General features: G+C 54.1%; 10 protein-coding genes across 10 annotated transcripts; 6 read left to right on the top strand and 4 right to left on the bottom strand.

Moving 5' to 3' along the window:
- Positions 1-98: 98 nt before the first annotated feature.
- Positions 99-1965, top strand: N656DRAFT_801681 (glycoside hydrolase family 47 protein; the record flags this gene model as incomplete). Its single annotated transcript, XM_064818156.1, has 2 exons — positions 99-1790; positions 1846-1965. 2 exons carry the CDS (start codon positions 99-101, stop codon positions 1963-1965), a joined length of 1812 nt encoding a protein of 603 aa, XP_064666092.1.
- A 648-nt stretch (positions 1966-2613) lies between these two features.
- N656DRAFT_784024 (uncharacterized protein) lies at positions 2614-3743 on the bottom strand. Its single transcript, XM_064816072.1, has one exon. The coding sequence runs from the start codon at positions 3689-3691 to the stop codon at positions 2678-2680; it is 1014 nt and encodes a 337-aa protein (XP_064666091.1). The 5' UTR covers positions 3692-3743; the 3' UTR covers positions 2614-2677.
- Positions 3744-4033: 290 nt separating this feature from the next.
- Positions 4034-4684, bottom strand: N656DRAFT_717798 (ankyrin; the record flags this gene model as incomplete). The annotated part of the gene is made up of 1 exon (XM_064812226.1): positions 4034-4684. A coding segment is annotated over one exon (651 nt), but the record flags the coding sequence as incomplete, so codon positions are not given.
- Positions 4685-8878: 4194 nt separating this feature from the next.
- On the bottom strand, positions 8879-11518 carry N656DRAFT_717718 (uncharacterized protein; the record flags this gene model as incomplete). The annotated part of the gene is made up of 2 exons (XM_064812220.1): positions 8879-8998; positions 9068-11518. The coding sequence occupies 2 exons, from the start codon at positions 11516-11518 to the stop codon at positions 8879-8881; spliced, it is 2571 nt and encodes an 856-aa protein (XP_064666089.1).
- A 1327-nt stretch (positions 11519-12845) lies between these two features.
- On the bottom strand, positions 12846-13980 carry N656DRAFT_801679 (NAD(P)-binding protein; the record flags this gene model as incomplete). Its single annotated transcript, XM_064818154.1, has 3 exons — positions 12846-13104; positions 13160-13905; positions 13966-13980. The coding sequence occupies 3 exons, from the start codon at positions 13978-13980 to the stop codon at positions 12846-12848; spliced, it is 1020 nt and encodes a 339-aa protein (XP_064666088.1).
- Positions 13920-14485, top strand: N656DRAFT_421903 (uncharacterized protein). The gene is made up of 2 exons (XM_064809597.1): positions 13920-14018; positions 14096-14485. The coding sequence occupies exon 2, from the start codon at positions 14180-14182 to the stop codon at positions 14441-14443; it is 264 nt and encodes an 87-aa protein (XP_064666087.1). The 5' UTR covers positions 13920-14018; positions 14096-14179; the 3' UTR covers positions 14444-14485.
- Positions 14486-15413: 928 nt separating this feature from the next.
- On the top strand, positions 15414-19027 carry N656DRAFT_717795 (uncharacterized protein; the record flags this gene model as incomplete). The annotated part of the gene is made up of 7 exons (XM_064812225.1): positions 15414-16626; positions 16876-17004; positions 17062-17111; positions 17185-17759; positions 17856-18222; positions 18446-18752; positions 18813-19027. The coding sequence occupies 7 exons, from the start codon at positions 15414-15416 to the stop codon at positions 19025-19027; spliced, it is 2856 nt and encodes a 951-aa protein (XP_064666086.1).
- A 1675-nt stretch (positions 19028-20702) lies between these two features.
- Positions 20703-21386, top strand: N656DRAFT_784015 (glycosyltransferase family 1 protein; the record flags this gene model as incomplete). The annotated part of the gene is made up of 2 exons (XM_064816071.1): positions 20703-20973; positions 21083-21386. A coding segment is annotated over exon 2 (236 nt), but the record flags the coding sequence as incomplete, so codon positions are not given.
- Positions 21196-22598, top strand: N656DRAFT_784013 (glycosyltransferase family 1 protein). Its single transcript, XM_064816070.1, has one exon. It carries the CDS (start codon positions 21344-21346, stop codon positions 22454-22456), a length of 1113 nt encoding a protein of 370 aa, XP_064666084.1. The 5' UTR covers positions 21196-21343; the 3' UTR covers positions 22457-22598.
- A 559-nt stretch (positions 22599-23157) lies between these two features.
- On the top strand, positions 23158-24202 carry N656DRAFT_801676 (HET-domain-containing protein; the record flags this gene model as incomplete). Its single annotated transcript, XM_064818153.1, has 2 exons — positions 23158-23444; positions 23515-24202. 2 exons carry the CDS (start codon positions 23158-23160, stop codon positions 24200-24202), a joined length of 975 nt encoding a protein of 324 aa, XP_064666083.1.
- Positions 24203-24944: the final 742 nt, after the last annotated feature.

The following is a 24944-nucleotide window of genomic DNA, read 5'->3' as shown; positions in this document are numbered from 1 at the left end:
CAATTGCGACGTCGATTCGCGACCCATGCCACAGAACCTTGTGCCGCGGTGAGATGGGGTACATTAGAGGGTGGCGATGGCGATCGCGTCGTCGCAAGATGGCCATTGATCGTCGCGTCGCCCGGCTTCTTCTCATAACTGCCGTGTTTCTGTTCGCCGTGTTCGTTTTCGAGCCGTTCCGGGCAGGCCCGGCGTCCTCTCGCGGTCCCTTTCCCGTTCCCGCCCCCCATCGACCGTCGCCAGAACAAGAACAAACAACCGTACAGGCAGGGAAGGGATCCAGCCAACTTGGAGGCCCAAAGATCCAGTTCCGAGCAAGCAGCTTCGATTGGACCTCGGTGCGCCAACACCACTCCGTTTCCAGTATCCGTCCGCTGCCCACGGGCACACCAATCCCCCTCAATCGCGTCCAATACGGATTCCCCGAATACACCCACGATGCTACAACCAAGAAGCGCCAGGATGCGGTGCGCGCTGCGTTCGTACGGTGTTGGGACAGCTACAAGCAACACGCATGGCTGCGAGACGAGCTGGCACCCGTTCGGGGTGGGGGAAAGACTACATTTGGTGGTTTCGCGGCGACTTTGGTGGACGCGCTCGATACTCTATGGATCATGGACCTGCGGGAAGAATTTTATGCCGCCGCGGCCGCTGCCGCCCAGCTGGACTGGGCAAATACAACCGACACTAGCCTCAACCTCTTCGAGACCACGATCAGACACCTGGGCGGCCTTCTCAGCGCCTACGATCTGAGTGACGAACCCGCATTACTAGAAAAAGCAAAGGAGCTGGGAGACATGCTCTACATGGCCTTTGACACCCCGAACCGCCTGCCCGGCTTCTGGTTCAACTTCGAGGACGCCAAAAGCGGCATCCAAAAGGCAGGAACCAGCGACCCGTCCGCATCACCATGCTCTCTGTCGTTAGAGTTTACCCGTCTCGCTCAACTAACAGGCGACGCCAAGTTTTACGACGCCATCAGCCGCATCACCGACTTCTTGGAACGAACTCAAAGCCAGTCACAGCTTCCTGGTATGTGGCCGAAGTTGATCGATTTCCGCGACGAACGCGTCGACAAGGAGGCAGGTTTCAGCATCGGTGCCCTGGCCGACTCGCTCTACGAATATCTACCTAAGATGGCCGCCCTGCTCGGCGGACGCTTGCCGAATTACGAAAAGATGCACCGCGCCGCCATGGACGTGGTCGCCAAGCACCTTCTGTTCCGGCCTATGCTCCCACCGACCACCAAACAGGAAAGCCGCGATATCCTCTTTGCAGGCGACGCGTTCGTACACTCAGACTCAGACCGGATCGAACTCGTCCCTGAGGGCCAGCACCTGTCCTGCTTTGCCGGGGGCATGTTTGGCCTCGGCGGCAAACTATTCAATATCCCAGAGCACGTTGCCATTGGCGAGCGCCTGGCGCGTGGCTGTGCATGGGCGTACAGCGTGTTTCCGACCGGCCTAATGCCCGAGATCTTTGAACTCATCCCCTGCGATTTGATAGAAGGACCTCCTTGTCCGTGGGACGAGAAACGGTGGCAGAAGGAAGCTGGCGACAAGAAGCTGGCCAAGGGCTTCAAAAACGCGCGTGATCCCCGGTATATCCTACGACCCGAGGCCATTGAGAGCATCTTTTTGCTCTATAGGATGACCGGGAAGGAAGATCTCCGTGACGTAGCCTGGAGCATGTTTGAGTCAGTCATGAAGGCGACCAAGACGCCTCTTGCTAACTCGGCTATTGCTGATGTGACTGTTGATGGTGAGACCAAGAAGACGGATTCGATGGAGGTAAGGAATTCTCGGCTGCATCTTTGTTTGCAGACTGCTGACGGCGATGCTACAGAGCTTCTTCTTGGCAGAAACGCTAAAGTACTTCTACTTGATCTTTTCGCCGCCCGACCTCATCAACCTCGACCAATTCGTCCTAAATACAGAGGCACATCCTTTCCGCCGGCCCACATGAGGCCTGTGCCAAACTAAAAATCCATGTATTAGTACGGTATAGACGTAGAGAGCCGTGGAAGGTGGACTGAAAGGGGGTAAATACGATTCTGGATAAGGCTACTTATGCCGAGCACGTAGGCTGGCCGGTGAAGTCGCACACAATACGCGGCTAGTACCCAGGGCCACCATCACCACGCCAGCTACCGGTATGGCCCATTCTCTTCGCCAAAAGTCTAATGCTCGTAGTCATCTTGCCGCGGACTTTGCATCCCTCCGCAAGCGCCCTCCTCATCCGCCTGACTTGTTCCCTTTCTCAAAATGGGAAAGTTGGGCTGCAATGGGAAGGAGCTATATGTATGTACTTCACCCACTCAGCCTAGCTGCGTGTCATTTATGACGCCCATTCGACAGAAGTCCGCTCTCTTAGAGTTTTTGCGCGGCCGCCAGAGTGGCTCAGTGGCCCGAGTGTGCCGGAACCAGTCGAGCGGACCCCGACCTGCCTAGCCCCGCTCCGGACCCACAGCGGCTTCTCCCTCGCACGCTAGCAGCCCTACAAGGCTCCGGTCCCACTTAGCTCGGACTCGGGGAGCATAAGGGTCCTGACTTGACGTCACTCCCCTCCACCGCCCCTGATCCGGCGAAATAAATAGGGGTAGCAGCTTAAAACTGTCCCGGTGTTTGGCCGCATTCAAGTTCTACACTGCAGATTTTAGGAAATACCATCAGTCACTTCAATCTTTCTTCTTCATCAACGTGAAACGGCCACGTGCGTGGGCTCTGCCAAATCTCAAGCCCCAGGTTCCCCTCATACGCCATCTGCCTTCTGCCTGATCGACCGAACCTTCATACATCCAACTATCTGGGGGGTATAGTTTGACGAAGCGGACCGTATTTCCGCTCAGGACCTGACCATGGATCGCAAACCTGTCGACAGTGTCGCTGCCGCCGCCATCAAATAGCGTCGCGTCCTTGTCAAGCACGCTGAGCAACTTCTTGCTTGCCACACCACCGACCTGGAAGGAGGTGGGGTAGCGAACTCCCCCGTGCCACGAGTGAGTGTATGTGTATTCTCCTTCCCACTCCCCAACGAGCGCATTCTCCCACCATGCAAGATCCTGCGACTTCTCTCCAGCATCCCGGATGCTGAATTTGTCCTCACTCCCACTGCCGGTTGACTCGATTTGTTGTTCTGCAGCCTCTCCTTCGAGCGCACCATGCGCAATTAGCATCCTTGTCAATTCTGTCCGGCGCATCCCGCCACGCCCGGCAGTAGTCTCAATTGCCGCAAGTAGCTTCGGACCATCCCTAGCCTTTCGGCCGCTCTCTAGCATCAAGGCTACCAACTCGCGGGAATCTTGCAAAATGGCCATGAGAAGTGGTGTGATAGTCTCGGACGGATCTAGCCGCCGAGCCCCTCGGAAGCGCACCGGTCGGTGCACATCTGCACCGCGCTTCAGGAGCAGTGACACGATATCGGAATCGCGATTCGCGACCGAGACAGGCAGCATGGCATCGACAAGGACCATATCGACTTTTGCATAGGACCCCCAAATTTTGTGCAGCACCATGTCTGTTTGGGTAGTGGCGCCCCATTGGCTGTTCCTGATGATCTCTGCCTCTTCCTCAGACCAAAGCGACTGTTCGTCAACGACGTCCGTATCGTCCACAGTTTTGACGTCTCTGCGCATGTGGTCTACTAAGCCAGCAAAGAGACGCTGTGATTCTCCCTTGAGGGCGAGCTCCATAATGTCTCGGACTAAGTCTCCGGAAAGTGCTGGTTGCCGAAGGCCCTCGACCAGTAACTCGAGTAAATCCTCGTAGCCACTGTCTCCAGCCAGGGTGAGTACCTCCAGGAGGATGGTAGTATCCTCGGCGCGAGGGAACTCTTGCCTGACGAGAAGCTCTAAGACGTCTCGGGAGCGACACCGCATCGCGATCTGGAATGGGGTGGGAGCGGAACCGTCATCTTGGGGAAATGAAGCACCATGGCTTAGCAGGAGTTGGGCGACCTCAGAGGCATTTCTTTCCGCCGCGAAATGTAAGGGTGACCAGCCGTAGTCATCCCCCGCTTCTACGTCGACCTTGGGTTGGTCAAGCAGCAGCTGTACTAGAGGTTTCGATGATTCCTGGCACGCAATATGAAGCGCCCTTTCCCCCCATTTGTTAGCCAGATTCGGATCGGCATTGTGCTGGAGGAGGAGTTGGGCCATGTCTACACCCGCAGATCTGATTGCGAACATTAGTGGCGTCTCCTTGTTCCACGCTTGCTCGTTAACGTCGGCACCATTGTTGAGAAGAAACTCAACCACCGGGTGATGGTTCAGGGTGACAGCGCGAATGAGCGGGGATCTTCGAACTCTAGACCTTTTAGCCTTGATGCTCGTGTCGGCTCCAGCCTGGACGAGTCGAGTTACCATGTCGAGCGACCCAATCGCGCACGCATGGTAGAGAGCAGTTTTGCCCTCACTATCGACTGCGTCCAGGCCTCCGCCCTTTGCAGCTTCGACGAGCTGGCCGAGGATGTCAACCGAACCGAGGAGAACGGCGGCGATTAGCGGCGTTCCGTACTTTCCGCCTTGTTGTGCAGGATCCGCCTTGTGAGCGAGAAGCGCCTTCACAGCCGCCGTCTGCCCATATACGACAGCCGCTTGGAGGGGACACCCCAGCTCGCCGCCCGCGAGCTTGCAGTCTTTACCGTCATTGACCAAACGGTCTATGATTTCCGCGAGACCCAGCATTGCCGCGTAATACACCGGAGATGGACTGATCGCGGGGACCTTCCTAGCCAGGGTCGTGATCAGGGACCCCTCGACCTCGGAGCCGCCCAAATACGACCCGTATTCAGATTCGTCTGCGTCGCTGCCAACGTTGGAGTCGGCTTCGAATTCGTTGGCATCGCTGCCAATGTAGGATTCGGCTTCTGAAGCGTCCGCGTCCAGGCTTTCGTAGCCGCTGTCCGCACTCTTGCCCCTCTCGGGACGGAGTGCCAGTTCAGTCACTTCAGTGGCATCACGGCTCCTTTCGTGGCAATGTTTCTCAAACAGCTCCGCCCATAGCCGCCATGAGTTAGTGCTAAAAAGACGCCAGACGGCTTCGCTGGTCTTTGACCTCGTCTTGGAGCCCTCGCCCCAGGCATAGTGTTCACACCAGTTGCTCCCTGTGTATGAAAAGAAGGGATACCTCTGAAGAAAACCGGTCACCGCACGGGCCGGTCCATTTTGGGATGCGTCGTCAAATTCGTCGTAACACATGTATCGGAGGCAGAGCGTCGCAATCCAGTCGTGCTCGGTATTTGGTGCCCCAAAGCAGAGTGTCCTGTGACTCATGTCCGGCTCTTTGAAGCACCGTTGCTTTTGCTGCAAAAATTCCCCGACGGAGAAATGGACAAATTCAACGGTGCACTCCCCCAGCGGCGTGTCCTCACATGTCTTGCGCACATCAACAAGTGAACCGCACGGCATGCGGATGTAGTTTTGAACCCATTTCTCGCTGACGCTGGCTTCAGCGAAATCATCGGGAAGATCGTCATGGGGGTAACCCTCTCCTTCGTCGTTGAACGTGACAGCAAGCGCCTCGGTTAGCTCGCGGACTGTCAATGGCCGGGAAGCATACAAAATCCACTTCATAATCGTGACAGCGCGATCGATGTGGTGATTCTTTGGATCCAGAATTTTGTCGAGCTCAGCCTTGTATGCGTCGTACACCTCAACGGGCGTCTTCTCCACCAGCTTTCTGAGCTCTTTCCTGGTAGCGCCCTCTTGCAGGTTTTTGTTGAGAAGGGCTATCCACAAGAACATCCCCTTGCTTTTGCTGACGGCATCACTGGCCAAGTCGCTTACAGCCTTGTTCTTACCCACTTTGCTCTCAAAGATGGCTTTCGAGTAGGACGATAGGTCGTCTTTTGTGTCGTCCTCGGTGATCTCATGTTCGATGAAGTCTAGTGCTTGGAAGTCTACCCCGTGCGCCTTTCTCAAGGCGGCCTCAATGTCCGAGTGACGGCGACTGACCAACAGCACTCGAACTCCGGTGCCCCGGATTGTATCGGCGAGTTTCTTAATAAAGTATGGTCTTCTTGGCTGTGTACAGGCATCGTACTTCGACTGTTCAGGCCCCGCGTTTTCGCATTCATCATAGCCGTCGATCACGAGAGTCAAGCGGGCATCTCGGGTCATCAGCTTGGAAAAAAGCTCCCAAAGGGAATCCTCGGCCTCCGATGTAACGGTTCCGCAATCCATACTCTGCAGCGCGAATTCGTCCTCCGTGACCATGTCCACTGCGTCGTCCGCCTTCGCGACCAACTGCCCGATCCACGACTTGAGGATAGAGAATGGGTGCTTCCGGAACTTGTGTTGACCTGAACAGTGGAAAACATAACTCGGCCGTAGCATGCCTTGTCTTCTTGCATCGAGCGGATCACTGTTGCGCAAAGAACCGACTTGCCGAACCCAGCTGGTGCATGAACCCAGAGGAGTTTGGCCACCGAGGACTGGTAGTGAGACCACTGTGCGAACTTTGGATGCCTAAGAAACCAGTCGCAGGTGGTGCCGTGCCGAGAGTTGAGAGCCCTCATTTGGGCATCGTCGGTGAATGTCGGGAGCAGCCACTTAAAGATCCGATCCCGCTGTTGTTGGATCGCATTTGGCCGCATGAGATGTTTGGAGAACTCCTGAAGTCGCGAGAGAATCTCGCGATGCCTTTTTTTTTCTTGCGCATCGATAGCTAAGCAAGAACATGAATATTAGCTAACAAATCTTTCAAGGACAATTGTCGATGTATCCAACGCATTGAACGCACCGTCGCTCAGTACTTACCTTGCAGTTTTATCTCGGTTGACAGGCGGTAAACTTCGGCTATCTTGGGCGAAATACCGTCGACGAGGTCTTTGACGGCATTCTGAAGCCGCTGGAGGACGTTCTTTAGCCATCGAACTATATGAGAAGAGCAAAGCGGAGCGTCAGTAATGATCTACAGTAATCAGTCATTGAATCGCCAGCGCGAGGTCAAACATGTCGCGTGTAAGTTGAACCGTTGAAGGGGGCATTCACAACAACCGGAATCCTTATGGCTGAAGTATTTCTTTGCCGTGGCCAGAAACTTCAACACAGTGGTGTAAGTGTCGACGACTGTGCGGGCTATTTCCGTCCTGAGCCCTGAAAGCTCTGCGACGGGCAAGCTCTTTTCCACTTCTGCCATCTGAAAGATGGCGCGAGAGGTAATTTCGAGACCATCGGCCAGCTTAGAGTATACCTCAAAGTCGCCGATGGTGATCTGAACAGAGCCCCGGTGTCAGCGCGTCGCATTGGTAATTAGCTAAGTTAGCCAACGGCGGGAACGGATGCATACCTCAATGAGGAGTTTTACACCTGCCCAAGGGAGAGCTGCGTGCATGGGGTCAAAGCTGACTGCGATATCCCCAACCCTTTCGAACCTCCTGACCCAATGTGCTACCTTCTCCAGCACGTCTTGAACCTTCACCTCAGTCCCATCGTGTCGCTTAAACAGGGTCCATTTCCTTTTATCGCAATCGCTCTTTTTTCTCTTGATGCTCTCTATGAGCCGAGCAGCATCGATGCGTCCGGATCTGTTCAGTGTGTTCAGTTCCAACAAGGTCGCCCTATCACTCTCGTCAAGTTGGCGGAAAGATTCGTCCCATCGCCCGAAACGTGCACTTTCCCTCGCTCTTAGGGTCGTCATCAGCCTGTGAATGAACACGAAAAGTGGTTGTATAGGGCAGGGAAGGAGTCAAGGAGCGTACTTGCCTCCACCGTGTTTGCCAGCGTTGGATGACCACCCTTGCCCTCGCGATCTGCTCGATGGTGAGTCTACGACCAGAGTCCTCCATTCGTTGAACAACTGCAGTCCAGGGAGGTGAATGATACGATTGAATCCGGCGGCTTCCAGTAGGAAGAAGAGTATAATTAAGTCGCCTGCGCTGTTCACAAGCGTTTCATCAAGATCTGGACACCGGCTCGGGGAGCCCTGATCGTAAGTATCCTGAGGGGTCCAGCTGAACACTTTAGCGCCCGATCGGGTGCGTCGTCGGCAGCCATGGAGGCCTCAGTTGGCAAGAGGCTGAACTCTGCCCCTGTTATCCGTACCTACCCCGAGTCAATTTACATATGCGGAGGTCTAGTTAGCAGGTGTGACCCGAGCGTGACCGGCCGAGATTAGACGTAGCGGGGCGTTGCTGGAAGGAGGCGTAACTTGAAGGTTTCCCAAACCAATTGAGTCGCGGCAGGGCAATCTGGTCTGAAACCAACTTTGTTTGCTATCACCCTGCAGATCTACGTGTACAGAAAAAACACCACTCTTTATTTGACCCATCCAGTCCAGTCCACTCCCCCATCTTCGTGTTATTTCACTGGACGACAGTGTATTGCCCTGGATGAGAGAATGAGGCGAGAATACCCGAGCTCCCTTCCACCTTCTAGGCTTCTACACTTAAAGTGCAACAATCCTTTCCAAGACGCACTGAATTCACAGGCATCCTTCAGACAATTTCACGGTCTGTGTAGCTAATGTTTACCGGAAAGTTAGTCTTAGCCTTAGTGACGACTGTTCTCAGCTTCTTAATATCCTAAGCTAGCTAGAAAGTAAGACCGGACTCCGCGGCTCTGGGCCCTGCTCCATGTAGAATTGTCTGCCTCGTATTGCAACAAAGACCGTGAAAATAGACCAAGTTCGCCTTTCTTTCACTTCTGGTTCAGTCATCATCATCAATCATGTAATATTTTCTCCCTTTGCGGCTCCATTGGCCCAACCAAAGACGGCAGGTGTCCTCAGATACGTCAGCGTATCCACCCCGGATCTTGATCCAACGCGATACGGATATGAGGTAGAAACACGCAGCCGGTTACTTCCCCGTCTCCCTGAGACCCCAGTCCGGCTCCAACCTGCTCCAACCAGCATCCAAAGGATCCAACAGCTCCTCGCTACCTTCGCACATGCAAGCTGCCTACTCGGCCAAGACCAAGCCACTTCAGCTTGCCTCCTCCTCCGCCACCACCAGCACCGGCAGCACTTCCACCAAGAGATGCACCGCCACCACCAATCTCCGAACCTTCAATGCTGCCGCTAACCGACTTCCGTCCGGACTTGTTGTTGTTATTGTTGTTGGAAACAGGAATGTTCCCCCCGACCGAGGTAGCAGCGCCACCGCTCGCCGGGAAATCCACACCTCCTCCTCCGAGAGGAACTCCGCCATCCTCGTCGTGCTCGGCCCTGTTGCCGAGGGCACTGGTATGGGAAGCTGCAGTCGCCTTGTTTCTGAGGATGGGCGGCGGCGTGACGCTAGCACGGTCGTCGTCGTGGACAAGCGAGCTGCGGCGCACCCACGAAGGCATGCCCACAAGCGGAGCAGCCGAAGGCGTCTTGGAGTTGGTTTCAGTAGCCGGCGGAGAGTTTAGGGGTGGTGGAAAGACTTGAGTGCTGTCCGCGGAACCCGTCGAGCGGCGGAACAGCCCATTCAGCCCGCGAGACCGGGGACGGGACGTCTGGCTGGATGGTGGGTAATGCCGCTGCTTTGGGAGAGGCTGTGACTGTGCCTCCTGGTTGTGGTTTGGGGGTGGTGAGAAGTGTGTCTGCTTAGGTGGCACCGTCATCGATCGATCCTGTGCCAGGCCCATTTCCTTCAGCTGTCGCGTAGGTGGTCGAGCGTCAGCGTTGCTATTGCTTCGGGCTCTGCTACCCCTGGCCGATCCCTTCTTAAGCGGGGAGGACATCGGTGAAGTCGATTGAGGAGTGTTGTCATATGAGACCGATCCGTTTGCCCCTGTCACCCCGGTCCTGGCAAGGAGGCTCGAGCGGCGATTCGGAGGTGGTGGAGCCGTGTTGCCAGCAACAAGGCTGGCAATCAGGCGGTCCGAGTCCAGGGTTGGCGACGGTATCGACCTGCCAATGGCGTCCAACATGTCCGCCATTGGACTGGCTGGGGAGGCCCTTTCATTAGCACTCAGGACACCCGTCCCATGGAGCGATCCAAACATGGCGTTTGCCGCCCAACCGGCCGAAGAGCTGGGAAAGGAGAAGAGGTCCGGCGAAATTCGGCCAGATCCCGAGGCAAGGTGTGTCTGGGATACCGAACTCGCCGGATCTACAGCGTCTAGGCTGGGTGGCCTGAGGCTCTCGCGCATCCATGTATCGAGGCTGTTGGCAGGCGAATGCCGGGGTTTAGCGGCTTCCTCGATGGACGTGGGTCGGAGGGCGCCGCCGTTGTCATTTGGTGTGTTCCGATCCTTGGACAAGGTCTCATTTGAGCCCTCAAACCGGCGCAAGGTTGAAGTGGACATTGTGTCAGGGGTTGGCGGGAGGCCCCTGGACTGCTGTAGTTCGTTATTGATTCCCAGTGTAAGGACCTTGTGCAAAGCTTGCCGCTTTTCTTCCTTCGTTCTTGGTTTGGCTTGTGAGGTGGAACGGCCGGCAATGGCTGGGTGGTTTCTATTATGGTTTGTGCTCGGAAGTGAAATGTGTACCTCCGGCGCATCTTTCATCATTGCACCTTCCACACCAAGCTTCTCGAGCCGTTGGAGAGGGGATGAGCCAATATCCAGAACATCACTGATGTTGCGGAACTGGCTAGACCCGTTTCCGGCGCTATGTGAGGCTGGTAACCGGGGGGACCTGCTTGGTGTATCCTCGAGCATTTGTTTGCGTTCGTCATTGGCTGCCGAAATCGCTGGATGACTATCGTCGGTCTCATGGTTGCTGGTTGTCCTATTGCGACCATAAATGCTGACGAACGAGCTCTCGCTGAGGATGCTCGGCACTGGGCTGTCCAGTCTATGCTGGATGCGTGTAGTCTCGGGCGTCTCTTCGACGGAACATGGCAGACTAAGAATACTGGACTCACGAGCATTGAGGTAGACGTTGCGGAGATTCTCTGTCTTTTCCACTGGCTCTCTGACAAAGCTGGGGGTGCGCATGAGTTTTTTGAGCTCTTCGCCTTTTGATAGCTCTGGGATGGCCATGTTTTGGGTGCGGGCCGCAGGCGTTTTGGTCCGAGAGAATGGAGAGGCGTCGGCCTCAACCTGGCGGACCATCTCCCTCTCACGCAGCAGCAGGTCAATCCGTGCCTCGAGGCCCACAATCATGGCGACTGCCTCCTCCAGTGCCTTATCCCGTTTCTCGATTTCGTGGACAAGCCTCTCATTTAGCACCTCAGACTCCAACTTCTCGCTCTCCAACCTCCCAAATCGCTCCTCGAGCTCCTCGAGACGCTCTTCCATGGCAGTCTGCTTCTCGCGCCGATGGTAAAGCTCGAGCTTGAGGTCAAAGTTCTGTTTATGCAGGGTAGACAAGGTGTGCTCCATCTCCTTGATTGACCAGCCCTTCTTGCTCGTACCGCCGGTTTCTCCACTGGACTCTGGCCTCTGTGCCTCGGTTGGTGACAGGCTCTGCACGACTCTGGTGCTCGCGGAGGCGATCGTCTCGTTGTTCACCGGGGAAAAGGCATGCCGACTCTTCGGGCGCCGCTCACGTTCGAGCCTTTCTTGTAATAGGCTTGACACGGTTGGAAACGACTGTCCCGCCCGAGCGCCGTCGGTCAACAGACCAGATTTGCCGATGCCGTCCATTTTGGCCGGACGGCAGGTGGGAGCACCGTTGGTCTAGTCAACTCAGCGGAGACGGCAGAAAGTAAGGATACGGTTTAGAAAGTCGAAGCCCATAAACTCGGGTGAATTGCGTCCCAAAGCGCGAAGTTTCGATTGCAGCTCTTGTTCGTTGGAGTGGAAGTGAGCTGGTAGGAAACTGTCGAGATTATGGAAGCAGCAGTCATCGGAGGTAATACTGGACTGGGTGGGAACTGTTCTAAGTGGAGCCAGTTCAAGTGGAACAACCCCCTGCAAGGCCCAGCTCAAGCGGCATGACCCCTGTAAGAGGCCTGTGCAAGACTGCAAGTCAACAAGCTCTTCCATTCTGTCTTCCCTAACGTTAGCTCCCGCAAACTGACAGATGTGCCTAACCTTAAAAGACAAAACTGTACTCCAAAGCGTCTCTAAGGTGACGCGTCTTCCACTCGCGTCGAGTACATATACATTGAGGTCTCAATCCCGAAGTCTTTGAGCGAGCCAGAAGGGCTGGAGCCCACGCATCGCAGTCTGCCTGAAGGAAGAGAATTGCCAATGGCTCCCAAAAAATGATCCCAACCACGCGGGATGAAGAGCTTCCTGCCAATCATGAGGCGTATCACTCGGTCCCAAGGTTCTGGAAGATGGTTCCGTCTGCAGGCACTAGTCCAATTTTAGCGTAGCCCCACGGCACCTGGAGCAGGCCCGCAATGGAAAAGGGGTCAATGCCAAGGCACCCTCATTTGTCCCCTTTTCGTTGTTTGCAGTTGTCTCCGTCCGCAGCAGGTCACGAGCAGAACAACTTGGACAGCTTCGAGCCTTCGACTGCAAGGTAGCCGAGAAATGTGAAAGATGGGTAGGTACCTAATCGGCGTTACTACGGATCCAGCACCAGGCCTGATCCTACCAACGAGCGTAACGTATATGCCCAGCGCTCCATTGGAATCTCTCGAATGCAAACCCCGCATCAACATTCCATAACTCACCTCACATAGGTATGTATGTCCGTCTCATAGGCAGTTTGTGGTTTTGGGTGCTTGTTTGTCCCAAACGGATTCCAGCAGGTGCATTGCGGGCAGTCAACCAATAATTGCGACTTCGGGTGGAATATTGCTTCCAGTTCGTCACCCGTTCTGCAATCCGGTTGGCGGTCCTTTCCCCGTCTGCGGCCTGCACCATGCACGCCATGCTGCGAACCAAACATCATTTGAATCAATCAGGCGGTCAATTGGTATCTGCATACATAGGTAATGGTGTGAACAGCAATCTGAAGGCTGTTGCAGCGCAAACTTCTGAGTTTGCAGCACGAATTTAGCCAACATTGTTGCGCACATCAGTCATTGACCGCAAGGTCGTCAAACGGGGCTCCCGTCTTCTCGCTGATGACCTTCCTGGTGAGCTCCATCAAACTGTCCGCCAATTCATCGCTTTGCGCTAACTCGCTTCCAGGCTCGGGAATGGCGGGCGGGCAAATATACTGGCCCGACTCCTCTGTCGTTGTCACCGCGTAGACGGTCGGAACAGCGCCCTCAAATTGGTCCTTTTTGAAAGGCTCAATGCCATGAGACATGGCATATCCAGCCAGGGGAAACCTGCAGCCGAGGATTAGCAGGCTTCGGCCCAGATGCTAAAAGAAGAGAGACCTACGCATCGAAAATGTCGGTTCTGCTCTGCTTCGAGCTCACGAAACCCGGGTGCGTCGCGTTCATGAGCAAGTTTGGAAAGCCGTTTCTTGTCACTTTGCGGGTGAAATATCGCGCGTACAGAATGGCTGCCAGCTTGCTCCGGGCGTACTGCCCATTCGGTCCCAGATCTCGGTTGATCTCCTCCAGAGTCGCAAACTTGGTGTCGCTGGGTGCCTTCTGGTGCAGGTTGCTCGACTGGTTGCTGATCCGGACAATGGCCCCATTTTCTGCTGTCCGCTTCATCAGCGGCAGCAGATGGCTCGTCAGGATCACATGGCCCATGTGGTTGACCGCCATGTGCCGGTCAACCCCGTACGATGTCATCTCGGCCGGCATGATACCCCTTCCGGCGTTGTTGACCAGGATGTCGAGCCGCGGCGCGTCGCGCTTGATGTTCTCGGCGACCTCCTTGACTCTCATCCAGTTGGCCAGGTCGCACTGGATCCAAACCGTACGATCTGCTTTGTCTTGGCCGAGTTCCTTGGCCATGACATCCTTGGCACCCTCAACAACCTCCTTGGAGACGGAGAGGATGTAGAGTTTGGAAATATTGTGCTTCAGCAGGGTGTAAGTAACACCAAACCCAATGCCCTCGCTACCTCCGGTCACGACGGCCACTTTATCAGATAGATCCGGACACTCATCGAGCTTGAATTGCCGCGAACCCAACTTTGAAACCGGCCCACCAAAGTTCTCGGCCAGTGTATCCTATAAGTAATTAGTTTTGCCGCTCTCGTCTTATCCAAAACTCGGTCCCGATCAGGCTACCTTTATGGTTTGCATGCTTGGTATGCTGCTGTATGGCGATCTATTATGCGAAGGTAATTTGCAGCCCGAAAACGTTGCGTACAACGGCGACCCCTGACTGACACTGAGCTGTGATGTGCACCTTCTAAAGCAGGGGGATACAACAAGGATGCGGACGTTCAGCCCACGACCCACCATTTTTCGTGTGAAATGTGAATGGTCAGAAATCTAGATAATGTTGTGTACTTTGGTGGTTGTGCTAATTAATATGATTCGAGCTTCTATGATGTCTTATCCCGCTCTCTTAGTATGCTTCTGTATGACGTCCTCATTACCGCGTCAATGTGGGCCCCTTATTGTCTCCAGGTCTTTTCTCATGAGTAAGCCAAGGACTTACTTGCATATTTGTGCCACTACTCAAGCCCTAGCATACATTGATGATCTTTTGAGGCTTGCGGTTCCTTCCATGGCCCATACCTTTCATGCACTCAATGCCTGAGCAATTACAGGTTACCATCTGGTACCTAAAGTAGGTAGGCAGTCTGCGAGACGGCTCGGGGTGCTCAGCTTCAAGGCAGAGCAATCAATTGAGCACAGCAACCAAATGGGCAGAGCAACCTGTCCTGGCTGCGCCTTTTCTGTATGTCATCGCTCCTGCCTCCTTAGCAGTGAAAATGTGGGAAGGTGACACACAGTTGCGTGTTTTTTGCGCATTCCAATTCAATTGGCCATCCCGTGCTCCTTCCTTGTAGGAACGACTGCAGTACTCGCTCCAATCGCCCAGCTTCCTGTTCATTTTGGGCCCTCCTGGGTCTCTTTGGATTCCTTTTCCTTCCCATTTCCTATATCAGGTTCCATTTCTCCCCCGAAACTTTACGCATAGCCTCCACCTGTGCTGCCATCGTTGGTCATATGCAGGTCAGGAACTCAGGATCGGAAGCAACAGACTCAGTTGTCACTTTTTGGACAGAATGATCGACGGCTCACGTTACTACCTTGATTAAAACGAGACGAGGCTGCGAAGGAAGTAGTATCGCATCTGAGAGTCCTGCAACCCAATTACTAACTTGAAAGATAGAGGTGTTGTACTGCAGGACACATCCATGCAGTTGGCCCTGGACTGAGACGAATCAGAAACTTGGAGAGTCCAGAGCCTCGCCAAAGATCTGCAAGACGACCGCTAGCCCCCTCACGCCATGCAGTGGTTCTTGACAAAATATGCAATACTTGCAGAGGCTGAATACATCCGTCCCGTCATTGGAGGGAGCCCGAGTCCTGGTCGGGGAATGCGGTCTGTTTCCGGGAACCTGTGCCGAGATGGCGTCCTTCAGCCCTCTCACAGCTACGTTGGATATTCTGGTGGTGTCGACTGGAATAGGTGTTATAAATCCCTTCCCCGGGTTGTGATGCGCGGAAGGTAAGCCTGCCGTTGGTGATACCCCACAAGCAAGTAACCGACGCCATCGATGATGGCTCGACTAGACAGACAACCTGCCCGTGCAGCTTCGTTCCCGCCGCCTAAGAGTCGCCATTCTTCGTGGCCTGTATTCCATCGGCCCAAACCTTCGGCCTTTGATCCAGAGCTTTCTGAACCCACCTGCCTCTCAGCGATTCCACATGGTCCAGAGGCCATCAGCGACCATGTGAAGCACTACTTTGGGTGCATTGAGATCGCCGAGCGTGATAAGTTTCTCGACGCTGAAAACGAAGTATGGACATACGAACGCGGGCTCGAAGCTCAAGCTCTCCGACTTCTGCCCGAAAATGCCTGTGATAGCGACGAGACAATCGAAGAGAAAGCTCGACATCTGGTGCAGAAGAAAATCGAGAATGTGGCCGTGTCCATTGAGGCCCAGTATCGCCGGACTGAGGTATTGCTTATTGCTTTGCGGAAGCCGTCCAGCCCTGGGCAGCCCAGTGAGCCTACGTCCTGCCACGTCCCTTCAAAGCCCACCTCCCTTCCAGCGCACGGCGATCTCGTGGGCTATGTTGAACAGAGTCGGCTCAAATGGAGACGCTCCAAGCGGTATAAGAAAGGGATCGATATGGTTCGCAGATGGAAACGGCGAGAGGCCATACCTGATAACTACGAGGAAGAATCGGACTCTACGGCGGCCGATGACAACCACCTGGAGGAGAGATATAATGCCGAACTTGAACTAGGCGACCAGACAGCCGAAAGGGAACGCGAGCAAGTCAGGCGAATAGCTCATCAACGCCGGGAACGTAACCCGAACTCCGATGATGTAGGCTACGATTTGGAGCACGACGTCAACGCATATGTCATTCAGTACACCCGACAGGTCCGGGCGGCGGATTCAGGAACCAAGCCGGGTGATATCCCTCCGTTGGGTACCGTACTCACGCACTCTCCAAAGATCTTGCCCGCAACGGCATCCGCCTCGACCCGGGTGGCAGAGATGAGTAGGACCTCGACTGGGACAGTGTCCCAAAGTAGCATTCAAGAGACCAGTCTGAGGCCGGTGGATGAAGAGCTGAGGGATACCCGGTTTAAAGGCCGATTCCCAGGTCAGCGCATCTCCATACACGACCTTCTTCGGCGGCCCAGTGAATTGGAGGGCTCCCAGAATGAAATCAACATCCTCTCGAAAAGTAAATGCGCGGAGAAGGACCCAACCAGAATCCGATACGTTCACATTCCATACAACAACATGGAGGTAAGTCTCTTGCCTTGAGCATCGACGATGTGCTCAGAAGTTCGAGAATTTTTGAAGAGTCTGAGCTGACGTATGGCCTGGCGCAGTGGGTTGAGGTACGAAAGTCCTATCCGTGTACTTCACTAAATCTGCCAGTGTACTACTAGTTATACACATGATACACACTAGTACTTATCACTGACGATCTCCAAACAGAAAGTAATCGCAGCCTACTACGACGAGCAGCGGCCTGACCTTGGCATCCGGCACAGAGAGCCTGCCATCAATACACGCACCCATATGCTCCTCCGTCCGCAGTTCTGGCGTGGCCAGCAACACGAAGCCAGGAGCGGGGTTGTCCATGCGAGACACATGCGGCCTCTCTGTGAAATTGTCTCTTCCGGTAAGCACTGCAGTGTAAAGTTGTGCTAGACTCGCTGTTCGCTGACAAGCAGGACAGACTTGGGCGAGATTGAAGATTGTCCAAAACCAAATAACATTGTCCTCTTTGTAAGCAATCTCTTATCTCCCTAATGGCGTACGTGAATACTATAGACTGACACGAACTGACATTACCTTGCAGATGCCGTATCTGCATTGGGAAACTGACCGAATGAGAAGCTCAATAGCAAAGACCATTGATATTGAGTCCGAGAAACAGCGCAGAAAGACTGAAGAGATGAGCATGAAGAGGAGAGCTGAGCGCAGGGACCAAAGAAAGACCCTTCCTCGCGGCGCAACGCGCGTAACGCATTCTGATGAGGATGATCCAGCGGAGCAATTACGTCAGCATGGCCGCCATGGAGCCAAGCTCAGGCCGACCAAAGGCCCGCACGACGTAGCCGATATTGTTCCTCACTTTGTGACGGTAGAACGCAATGGAAAGGACATCAAAATAGGGGAGAATGGCCGGCTCAAAGTCAAGACCCGTCTAGGGCAATATCTCATTGATGCAGCCAGGCTCTTCGAGGCGATGGCCACGTATCGGGACCAGCAGATGGTTGAAAAGTACCTGTACAACGAACCCCCGCTTCATCCACGCCGGACTCTGGACCAAGCCTATTACTGGACTCTCAAGACGACCGTGGCCCGAGACCGCGATCAAGTAGTCTACAGAGGCACTAATATGGATCTGGATTTCTGCCACCGCATGCAAAAGTGCGAGACGGACAGAAACCCTCCACTCAGCCTCCGGGAACGGCTTCAAGCTTTATTGCCTCCTGGGTTGAACGAACTGCTCATTGAAGGCAACAGCCGCAATGACGGCAACACCAAGCCCCTCGTCGATGGCAATGCTGAGAAGGAGACGAAATGGAAGTGGACGGGTCACTTTAAGAAGACGGACGAAGATGGCTGTAAACATTGCCGAGACAATATACGGAAGATTTCACAACTAGTCATGGTGGACCAACTCTGGATGTGGGTTCTCGACGAACAAACAATCATCACTGCATTCCCAAGGCGGTACGGGTTCAACAAAAACGACTTATCTGGCGTCCACAGGTCAATTCGGAGACGGCTTGAATCTGCCCGCCGGAACCAAATCAGATCGGTATATGATTTGGCCCTCATCATCCTCGACGAATGCACGAACACCTTTTTTGACCGGACCAAAACGGTGGTGAGTACTACTCTTTGGAGCAATATCCGCTTTCAGGTTTGAATGTCAAAAGGCACTGGGTTACCCAATCTAACATGGTATAGGACGGCCAACCGCAAGTCATGGATATTTTCTCAGAAGCCATAGGGCATGTGGTAAGTCTTCATCCTAGCCTGGGCCGGTCCATGTTGACATGGTGTTATCATTATCAATAGCTTAACACGATCTGACTCCATGGATGCAGACAAACAAACATACCATATCGTTCCAGCATCTCTGGCATTGGACTGAAACGGCATCGAAGGTCTACCGCTCCACGTCAAAATACATTGACTCGTTCCAGCTACATATGCCTCTCCTTGACATTCACCCTGAAGGCAAGCTTCAACGAGAGGTGAAGGACATTATTGAGGAGCTGGACATTATGCTGCACATACACAAGAAACAGCGCGAAATCATCCGGCGATTCTGTAAACATGTCGAAAATATCCTGGATCCGGAGGGCCAGTGGAAGGATAGTAACTCTGAACGTGCCGATGCCTTGGGGGCGAGTCTGCACAGCTCGGTCCCAAAACTGAATGGCGGAATTAGAAGGAGGGTATCGGAATCAGATACGCGAAAATGGAAACAGCTCGACTGGTTTCGCTTGCAGTCGCGCGAACTACTCTCGGATGTAGACGATCGCATCGACGAGCTAGAGGGATTGAGGAGAGGCGCCGAAAGCACGGCGCAGAGCGTAAGTTTCTATCATATCACCAGACTTGCATGCTACCTTACACACCTCCATCTGACACAGGGTATCAGCTCCATCACCTCCTGTCTCTGAAACAGCAGCAGGCGAGTGTGGTGCAGGCCTGGGAGTCAGTCAAGCAAGGCGAGCAGGCAGTCCGTCAGGGACGGAACATCTTGGTGTTTACCATTATCACCATTATCTTTGTGAGTGGCCATTATCCCCATTCGTTGAGGGCTCGAATCTCACCAGTCGCAGCTCCCGCTGGCATTCATGTCTAGCCTCTTCGGCATGAACAACATAGAGTTTGGCGACAAGACCACAATGACGCTCAATGACCAATTCAAGCTGATGTGTATGTACACTTGTACAGTACCACTCCGGTCGTGCGTTCTCTGTCGTGAACTACTAACATAGTTGAATTGGAATCGTTAGTCCCCATTTCCATCTCCATCATCCTCATTTCGATGCCCATAGCCTTCTCTGCTCTACTTCGGGCAACCCTCTACTCTCTGGCGTCTTACATAACGACGTGGATACTGGTCAAAACTGGAGTGTACCGCGTCTGGCTCAATCTCAGTAATGAGGTGCGTGACAAGTCGCTACTCAGGGCGACGGAAGAGCGGGTGAGGGAGATGAAGGAGGGCGTTCGGATGGCGCGGGAACGGGCCAGGAAGGAAAGAAAGGAAAGACGAGAAGTCTATAATGGTGGAAAGGAGAGTAGTCCGGTGCGGGGGCAGGGTGAGAAACAGGAGTCGGAGGTGACTGTCGAATCCAATGGGTCAACCACAAATGGGCATGCAGGTGTTAATGGAGTTCGGGGTGAACAAATGGTATGAGGCCGGGTATGAGTACTGTACTACAGTCTACAGTCTACTCGGTAGCGGTATTGATAATATCGGCCCCGAATAAGTTGTCCGAGTCTGCAGCGACCACTGTGATACTCCTTCACCTACATGTAGTACCTTATTATTTTCGCACATATTGGTCCCCGGTAGGAGTGCTGCACTGCTGACCACCCAATATAGAATTATACATTATAGGCATGTCCGTGTCCACGGTCAATATCTGCCAGGTGTAGCCTCCATTGCGATGTCAACATCAACCCTTACTGGAATGCGTCGAGGTGAAATGGGTACCTTACCTTACGTAGTAGCTCTTTAGAGCAAAGTTCTGAGCATGAGGCTTAGATCATCTACACAGTAGTATCATGGTCTTCAGCCCTGGTCTTGGCTACATAGCCTAGAGCTTACACGACGGAGGCAACCCTTACCAGCTGATCCTTACTGTCGGTACTCATCGACGCTAGCAATGGCAATGCATTAGTTCCCTTGGTTACATACCGCTTTGCCCCGCTCGGAACCCTTACCGTACCTGTTCTAGGCAAATTGAGACCGATGTATTAGTGGCCCCTGAGTCCCTGACACTTGCAAAGCCATCCAGACGTGACGTGGCTGTCTAACTTGCTGTGGAATTGATTAAAGAATGGCAAAAGAATGGCAACGTAAGGATTGAGGTGGACGCGTAAAACGGATGGGTTCCTCGCAATGTATACTGGATGGTGCCGTCCATAAGGCTCCAGGGTCCAGGTGTTAGAGGCAGACAGATCAATATGCTGATAGGGGTACGATTTTGGGCAGGAGCTAGATCCAATTTCGAACCTCCAATTTGTAATCGAAAGGTGAGGATATTCAAATGTAGTTATATGCATCACAAAGTAGTCCCATCCCTCCCTCGCTTGTTCGTCCGTTAATTCTTACTGGGTCTGGACTCGGTCTTGGTCCCTGTACATGTCCGAGGTTGTCCGAATGCAACAACGAATCTTTCCGAGACCCTGCTGCGCCGTCGGCCAGGACTCCAGGGTCTCGGCGAGTCGGCGCAGATCAGCAACCCCCGCCGCATAGAGGAGGATTAGTAAAGCTCCGCCTTGCAGTCTTCGGAACACTCACCAAGAAAACCAAGAAACAGCCCGGGCAGGCTCGGGACGGGCCATGATGACTCCGTGGCTCTGGGTAAGCTGCAACTCATCCGCTCTATATAAGGTATTCCACTGTTCCACAGAGCCACCGTTTTTCAACAACACCTGCAGATCGCACACCGCTGTTCAGTATTACTCTTCTACCCTTGAGGATTCTCACTCATCTTGCCCAGCACACAGGGACTTAAGAACCCAACATGGCCGCGACTAGCGACAAGCCGATACTCGTAGCAGCCGCTTATCCGGCAGCCGGCCACACGGCGGGCGTATTGCAGCTCGCCCAATATCTCAGCGGCAAGGGCTTCAAGATTTACTTCATTGGCGGCGTCGAGTTCAAGGCTTCGATCGAGAAAGCCGGGGCTGAATTCATCGATTTCGAATGGGACTGGACAAAAAACTGGAACGAGGACGAAGGCGGCAACGTTTTCTATGACATGAAGCACGTCTTTGCCGATGCAACCCCAACTGCGTTTAGGGTCCTCAAGGACACGCTCGAGCGGGTTCGTGAGAAGCACCCAGACCGAAAGGTCATGATGCTGCAGGACAGCATGGCCCTCGGCTCCGCGCCCTTCATGTACGGCGCTCCGCTGCCGAAGGGGTACACTTCCTTCCCTAGGGTCATCAGCTTCCACACCAGCATCTACGCCGCCCATGACTACTCCGTCCCTCCCTTTGGCGCTGGTATGCCCTATGATCCGACCCCTGAGAACCTGGCCATGTGGCGGTCCATCTACGACTCCATCCAACCCCAAGTCGACGACCTCTCCAGCTACTTCAATAACATTTACCGCGAGCTGGGCGCGACGAGGCCGATGACCGGAGCGATGCTGGACGGAATCATTCAAGCGTGCGACTTGATGGTCATGGCGACCACGCCGAGCCTCGACTACCCCATCGCCTCGTCCAACCCCAAGGTGCGCTTCATCGGCGGCCTGCCGCTGAAGCCGCTCGACCCCAACTTTGCCTACCCCGACTGGTGGCCGCTGATCACGGCCAATTCCGCCCTGCCGGCGTCGTCCCCGGAGAAGAAAAAGGTGGTCTTCGTTTCTCAGGGCACCGTCCACCGCGACTACACTGAGCTGCTTATCCCAACGCTGAAGGTGCTCTCCGGCCGGAAGGACCTGATCGTCATCGCGACGCTGGGCGCTCGCGGGGCGACGCCGCCTGCGGAACTCGACGTCCTGCCGGACAACTTCAAGATTGTCGACTACTTCCCCTACGACGCTTTGTTACCCCACACAGACGTGTTTGTCTCCAACGCGGGGTACGGCGGGTTCATGCACGGCATCATGAACGGCGTGCCCATGGTGCTGGCGGGAACCAAGGCCGACAAGGCCGAGGTGTGCCAGCGTGCCGAGTGGGCTGGTGTCGGGGTCAACCTGCGTGCGCAGAACCCGAGTGGTGAGGCCATTAGAGAGGCCGTGGATAAGGTTCTGGGTGACGGCAAGTTCAAGGCGCGGGCGCTGGAGCTGAAGAAGGAGAATGAGCAGATGAATTGCCTCGAGACGTTCGAGAAGATTGTGTATGAGATTGCGGCGATGGACTGATTTCCATTGTGGGCGCACAAGCGAGTTGATGTGATCAGATAGGGACTGGATACCTATGGGATTGTGAATATAACAGGATAGACAGCGAGGAGTCATGATGCCACTCACTTTTTATACAATTGTTACATCTTGTACAGATGCCATCATCCCATTATCCAGGGCTAAAACACTTTGACTTGACCCCACGCCGCTGTGTGTTTTCGTTGAAAGGAGGGAGGGCAGCGGTTCCAGAAAAAGAGGGAAAAGGAAGCCGAGGTCTGCTGGTGATTTTTGGCCCATTTTCTTCCAGTTCCCTCAGGCTGGCTTTACGGTATACCAGGTACACGTACACCTTAGTTTGTGCCATTCAAGAGTCATGGTTGCGTCGCCCCGAATCTAACCCTATTCATGCTCCATTATGTGGCTTCCTCTTCAGCTGTTCCTTGGCGTTTCATGGAGGAAGAAAGCGGTCTGCTGTAGGCTGATTGCCTACCTAGGCAGTTGTCGAGCAGCCAAGCACCTGCGGGTGTGGCAGTGCTGCCTGGCCGACCACTTCAACACAGACAGACGGGACTACGACGGGAAGGTACCACCTTCAAGTATTTGTGTCAAGGCAATCACTTCCGGCGTGTGCATTTACCACTCCATGTCATTCTGCCGTACCCGCCTTTACATTCCCGTGGCTTCCTCGAGGCTTGGAGCAACATCACAACTTGTATCCAATGCGACTACTCAACACAGAGAACCTTAAACTTGAGGTCAAAAGCGATGGCACCCCGTACGCCATTCTTTCCCACCGCTGGGAGGAGGATGAGATTCTGTTCCAGGATCTCGCGAGTAACCAAGACGAAACCCGCAACCAGGCAAAGCAGAAACGAGGTTATGTCAAGATTGAGGGAGCATGCCGCCAGGCTAGGAGGGACGGTTTTCAATACATATGGGTTGATACCTGCTGCATCGACAAGTCAAGCAGCGCCGAGCTCTCCGAGGCCATAAATTCGATGTACAGGTAATCTTGAATCTTCACCTGAGTGACCAGGGGCCATTACCACGAATGCTGATCTGCCTCTTTCTCGCAGATACTACCAGCAAGCAGAGGTGTGCTACGCTTATCTAGCTGGGCTCCCCGAGCGTACAGATCCAATGAATGACCTTGCGTTTGCCAATCACGAGTGGTTTACCAGGGGCTGGACCCTTCAAGAGCTCATTGCCCCAAAAGAAGTCCTCTTCTTCACCGAACGACGGGACTTCGACTGTCAGGTAATCGACCTCGAACTCTCCGCCAACACCAACCGCACTGGCGACTGGATATTGTTATGGAAGAAATCCACAATGTGCGAAAGGCTTTCGTCCATCACCGGCATCGATGCCGGTGTTCTTGCCCACACGCGCAGTATAGAGTCCATCAGCATTGCTGAACGCATGTCATGGGCCGCTCAGAGAGTAACTACCAGGGTAGAGGACCGTGCCTATTGTCTTCTGGGACTATTCGGCGTCAATATGCCCATGCTTTACGGCGAGGGCGAGAAAGCGTTTATCCGATTGCAGGAGGAAATCATGAAAGATACCAGCGATGAATCGCTCTTTGAATGGAGAGACGAAAGCGCTGATCCAAAGGCACTCACGGGGTTGCTTGCCACCTCTCCCAGCATGTTCAAGGACTCTGGCGGCTTCTTCTCCTACTACGACTGGGAGCCGCGGGCTCCCTTTTTCAAGACCAATCAAGGCATACAAATCACACTCCCTCCGCAGTACCTACTCCGATGATCTCTATATCGCAGCGCTCAACTGTCCGCGCCCCTCGAGGACAGATGGGTTCGCGGGTGTCTTCCTTTTGCGTCTGACTAGTCACTCAGACGTAGAGTCGTCATCGTATCACGACCAGTACGCTCGGATCCGCAGCAATACCATTGCCTCTATTAGCGGCAGCACCGATTGGTCCAATGGTGTCGTCCGCGGCAAAAGAACGACCATCTATGTACGTCAAGACCCCGGAAAGGGGGCGCCGCCACTTCTCTATCCAGAACACATTCTACAGCTGCGCAGCCTGCCCGACCCTGAGAGATACAATGTGTACATCAGGGCAGCGCAGGTTCGTTTTCGAACTGCAGGCAAGAGGACTATTGAACCTGCTGTTGCTCCTGATGTACCACGACCACTGCCCTTCAAACAAACCAGGATCCCCTCGCATTACAGAACCACGTTCCGCATGAGCAAGCAGCCGAATTCTCTAGCCGCCGTTGTTGGTTTCCATCATAGAGACAAGCCGCATCTCAGATTCACTGTCCTTCTGGGTTCGAGCCCAGACACAGGCGATGAAGTTCGGGCCTATGTTCTTGACGGCTGGGATACGTCGCTGGATTGGGCAAGCATTTTTGAGCGACTGGCACACGAAAACAAAAACGGTCACCGGAGTCATTACCCTGAGGTTTCACTCTGCATACGGGACGATATACTTCGGGTGAAAACCGTGTCGTTGGTATTACACAACTGCAGGTACTTCCTGGTC

This window comes from Canariomyces notabilis (assembly GCF_033297395.1).
Source record: "Canariomyces notabilis strain CBS 508.74 unplaced genomic scaffold N656scaffold_31, whole genome shotgun sequence".
NCBI classification, from domain to species: Eukaryota; Fungi; Ascomycota; class Sordariomycetes; order Sordariales; family Chaetomiaceae; genus Canariomyces; species Canariomyces notabilis.
This window is presented reverse-complemented; position numbering and strand designations above follow the sequence as displayed.